This window comes from Crocodylus porosus, unplaced genomic scaffold, assembly GCF_001723895.1.
Source record: "Crocodylus porosus isolate Cpor-Errol unplaced genomic scaffold, CroPor_comp1, whole genome shotgun sequence".
In the NCBI taxonomy this organism is placed as follows: domain Eukaryota; kingdom Metazoa; phylum Chordata; order Crocodylia; family Crocodylidae; genus Crocodylus; species Crocodylus porosus.
The window spans coordinates 7365790-7370478 of record NW_017728910.1 but is presented as its reverse complement, the minus strand read 5'-3'; the positions used below and the strand labels follow the sequence as shown (position 1 = coordinate 7370478).

General features: G+C 42.9%; 1 protein-coding gene across 1 annotated transcript in view; it reads left to right on the top strand.

Annotated features, from left to right (window-relative positions):
- Positions 1 to 4689, top strand: part of IFT80 (intraflagellar transport 80) — a 139812-nt gene that overhangs the window by 90183 nt on the left and 44940 nt on the right. The window contains exon 8 of the mRNA XM_019532664.1: positions 3572 to 3751. Within this exon, the coding sequence (XP_019388209.1) occupies positions 3572 to 3751 (180 nt within the window). The remainder of the gene's footprint in view (positions 1 to 3571; positions 3752 to 4689) is intronic.

Below are 4689 nucleotides of genomic sequence, written 5' to 3'. Positions count from 1 at the left end.
CGCCACATGCATGCTCCCTACACCCTTCCCCACATGCACCCCCTTTTCATCCCTACACCCACTCCTAGCCCCCCCACATCACTGTGAACCCCCCCCACACGTACTCCTTGTTGACCCTTTCACCCCAACGTTGCCCTCACATATGGACGCCTGCACCCGCACCCAACACACATACAGGCAACATTTGCCCACCAAAGTGTCAAGGGACCTGCATGCAGCCTCTCTCCCTCATAAGATTCCAGTGATTCAGTTGCTGGCAGCCTGCTTTGGAGCAAAGCGCATCTAGTGTAGTCCTCACGGTGCACCAGACCAGCAGCTCCCGCCTTCAAGAGCAAGTTGGATGCTTATCTTGCTGGGATCCTATGACCCCAGCTGACTTCCTGCCCTTTGGGTGGGGGGCTGGACTCAGTGACCTTCCGAGGCCCCTTCCAGCCCTAATGTCTATGAAATCTATGAAATAAGGGCTGGGGCATTAGGATCCCAAGTTGTAGCTGGACATAGGGCGCCTCTGGGCCGGGCTCCTCCTGCCTCCTGCCCAGCCTGGCTCCAGCAACCATGTGCCCCGCAGCCCCGGCCCAGCCCCGAGGCGCCCCCACCTCCACGCGGGAATTTACCCGTGCCTCTGTTCACCACACACGCAGGCAGGGCACGGGCCACCCTGCAGCTCCCTTGGCCGCGCGGCAGGGGCAAGGGGCAGAGCCAGAGAAGTCCAGGCACTCTCCGCAGCTTGTTCAGTCACGGCTGGGGCAGCCCCACACCGTGCAGCCCTCAGGGCAGTGCCGGCGGGACCCGGCTCACGTGATGAGCCCGGCCGGATGGGGGAAAGCAGCTCCCCTCCCCTCGCTGCCAGCTGGCGCCCACAGGTTGGCCCTGTCCACCTCGCCTCACTGCTGTCCCGCCGCCGCCGCCACTGTGGAGTGCGGAGCAGGTGCCTCGGGCCAGATAAAATGGCTTGGCGGGCCGCATGGCAGCCTGCAGGCCATATGTTAGATAAGCCTGACATAGTGTATACTAAATGAATGATACACATAATTCTAGTGGTACTTCCTTGTGGAAGCAAGGCGGTAATACAGAGGAGATACCTTGATGTACCTGTAGTTCATAACCTTAAGAAAATAGTATGGACAGACTTACTTTTTTTTAAAACAAGAAATGCATTTATTGAAAAAAATTTCAGACGAACACTGGACACCAAAGTAATATAGGGCACTTACAGGAACAAGTTAACATGCTCTGAATGGAAAGGGAGAGGTACATAAAAGTAGCTAGAGCTTTTTATGAAAAGGTCAGCAAGACTGATAAAGTATTAGTTTCTCCTTAGAAAGCAAGTAAAAAACATTTTTCAAAATAAAGATTGAATATTACCCATTTTCTTACTAGCAGAGGAGATACTATTAGATTAGAATGCCCAATAACTGAAATGGACAATGAAAGAATTATGGAAAGTTGGAGACTGGGAAATGCCCAGTAAAAGATAACTTTTAAAAATTGTTTAAAACTTTTGGGCAAGAGTCTATTCCTCTAGAACTGTCATGAATGTCTTACTTTCATTTTATGCAATTATTTAAGTAGCCCCATTGAGTCTGGTAAGACTACTTGCCCACCAATAGAAATAGTGAGTTCACAATCAGGCACTGACTAGATAGAGTATTTGCTGTAAGTGTAGAAAAAAGTGGTCTCCTAGCATGTCTAAATTACCATCATGCTAACATAGAGATGGTAAGCCGTTCCTTTAAACTTCAAACCTGGTAGAGTAAGTTGTAATACACAAAAATGGCACATGTAGGACATCTGTTTACTTTCCTTGTTTTTTCCTTCCATTTGCATTTCCTGCTTAAATGCATCTCTTTATCCCTTTTGTTTGTTCCCCTGGTTTAGTTCCCTGTTTGGCCTCTCAAAGGCTGTGGAATGTGGTAGGGGTAGCTTCTGTTGTCTTCAGGCTAAATGTAGCAGCAGCAGTACTCAGAACATCAGAAAAGTGGCTCTGAAGGGTTCCAGGCATGTTCAGAGTTACTTAGTCTTTGGTAAATAGTCCCTTTGAAGCTGCTCTCCCAGCATATCTGCCTAACTATTATAGCAGCTGCTTTGGAAGGGCAGTATAATGATTTTGGTTTCATCAGATCATTTCTGTGCTCTCTAAGTGACAAATCACTTAAATTATCAACGAACATTAAGAGCTTCCTGCTATTCCAATGATTTTTGGACTTGTATTAAAAAAAACTGATTAATGTGCTTTAAGAGAATATAGATAACATAAACTAGTAGAAGAAGATGAAAGAATGTCAGCCTCATAAAACCTTTGAAGGTTTTCCAGTCACTTTCCATTGGAACATATTCTTTGGGAAGTCATCCAAATGGACATTCCCACCTGAGAAAACTCCTATTAGCAGGAAGGTGCGTAATAAAAAATAATGGCATTTTGTCTTCTGTTTGAATTGCTAGCACCTTAAGAAAAATGGTTTCATTATTTGTTTTTAATGGATAACAAAACTTTGAAATACGTTTTTTAGGCTTTGCCCATGTCACTTTAGGCTCTTTAAGCTAAACTAGTCTTACTCGCTTTTTAGATTTGAAGATCTGCAAGGTACTTTCAAAGTTAGTGATTCAGTATTGTATAAAAGTATTGCGTGCCATTACAGTGAGTAGAAATAATATAGGACACACTATGCATCTGGATGTTTTATCTTTGAAAAGAACTTTGATACCATTTGTCCTTACCACTGGTATTCATTTACAAATACTGTTGCAACATTTTCAAAAGCAAGTCTTGTCTTTTCTTGATAAAATTCCAGTGTAAGTGTACTTTCTAACTAAACCTTTCTTGTAGTTTTCTTTCTGATAAGATATTAATTTTTGTTCTAAGATATTGTGAAAAGTTGTAGTGTCCTGTTCTGCTATATTCCACCTTATATGTTTGGTTATATTTCGATCGATAGTTACTTGAGTACGTAAATTATGTCTGAAATCAGTTTACCAAACAGGGTGGTTTGGTACCTCTGACTGTAAGCCATTATAAAGCTTCCAGCCCTTATATTTTGTATTTTTAACTTTAAAGTTTAGGTTTTTATTGGATCTGGACTGTGTAAAGCAAAGGTGTCAAAGGTACAGCTTATGGGCTGGATCCAGCCCATGGAACTCCATGATTTGGCCCCCTGTGCTATCCTTGGGTCTTAGTTTGCCCACACACCAATGGATCAGCCATATGTACAGGGCCAGAAACGCACACTTCATGCAGCACCCACCCTAGTTCATCTGAGACTGTGCTGCATGCAAGTCCCACCCTGGGACCCACACTGTACATGGCACCTGGTTCAGGATGCATGCTGTGCATGGCAAAGTCCCAAACCAGCCTGGGAGAAAAGGAGGTGGCAAGGGGCCACAGGCTTTGGTGGGAATGACGTGTGGTGCAGGTCCCAGAATGAGTACTGTGGGCTCTGGATCCAGTGGGGGTGGGAGTGGGCAGGGAGGTCCATGGGTCCAATCGTAATTTGTTTAGTGTGGTATTTGTTGAATGTAGCAGACAAAAGCACATATAAAAATGTCTTTAAGATATGTCTTCTTCTTTTTTTAGTGGTCATATGCTTTGGAGAAACCAAATACTGGCAGCATATTTAATATTGCTTGGTCTATTGATGGTACTCAAATAGCTGGAGCTTGTGGAAATGGACATGTGATTTTTGCTCATGTTGTAGAACAACGCTGGGAGTGGAAGAACTTTGAAATAACATTAACTAAAAGAAGAACCATGGAGGTAATGGTAATTTTAGCTAAGCTGTTTGCATTAAATTTCAGGGCTTTTTTTAACAAGATTCAGAATTATAACTCTTTGGACATAGAAAATAGTGAGTGTACAATTTTGTCTCATGAAAATGGTAAAATTATTTTTAATTTATGCATTTTGATTTATAAAATGATCAGAATAACCGAGTGATATAATTAATGGTCAATTATATAGTAGGTCTGATCTGGATGTAATATAGGTCTATAAGACAACGTTTCCCAGCACAGCCAGTTAGCTTCCATGAACCTCACAGAAATGAACTCAACTGTAGTTGTAGGTTGCAGTGTAAAAGTGAAGGAGTCTTAGGGGAGATAGGAACACAGTTAATGAGTCTGTGAACACCATTAATGCAATGGCCAAAAATACAGAATCATAAACCTCACTTACATTAGCAATAATGTTACAGTAAGTCTCAACAAAGGCATTTGGACTGCTATAGAATGATGACTATAAATGATTGTGTAGATAGAGTTTAAATAGTTTCATTATCTTGTCTACGTTAGTGGATTGCTACTTGTGATCTATACTAGCTTGGGCTTTTTATAGTATAGAATACAAATTTTTCAACTATAGCTTTGACAAGGATAGACGGTTCATTCTTTCGGATTTCTAGTTGATGTCTGAGCCTAATCAAGAAGAGTTGCAGTGTCTTTGGCTGCTTTGCCCACCCTATTATAGCTACAAGTTCAAATCTTCCAAAGCTAGAGAGATTTGTTAGCTATTGAAGCAGCTATTCCTGCTAGTATGTAATATAATTAGATTTCACTATGGCCAGGTACAAATGGTCTGTGTCTACCAGGAAAATCCGAACCCCTGCCATGACAGGAAAGAGTACTGGGGTCAAATGACCCCAGCAAGGTGTACATCTAACCTCCTCTTAAAGACCCCCAGGGTAGGAGCCAGCACCA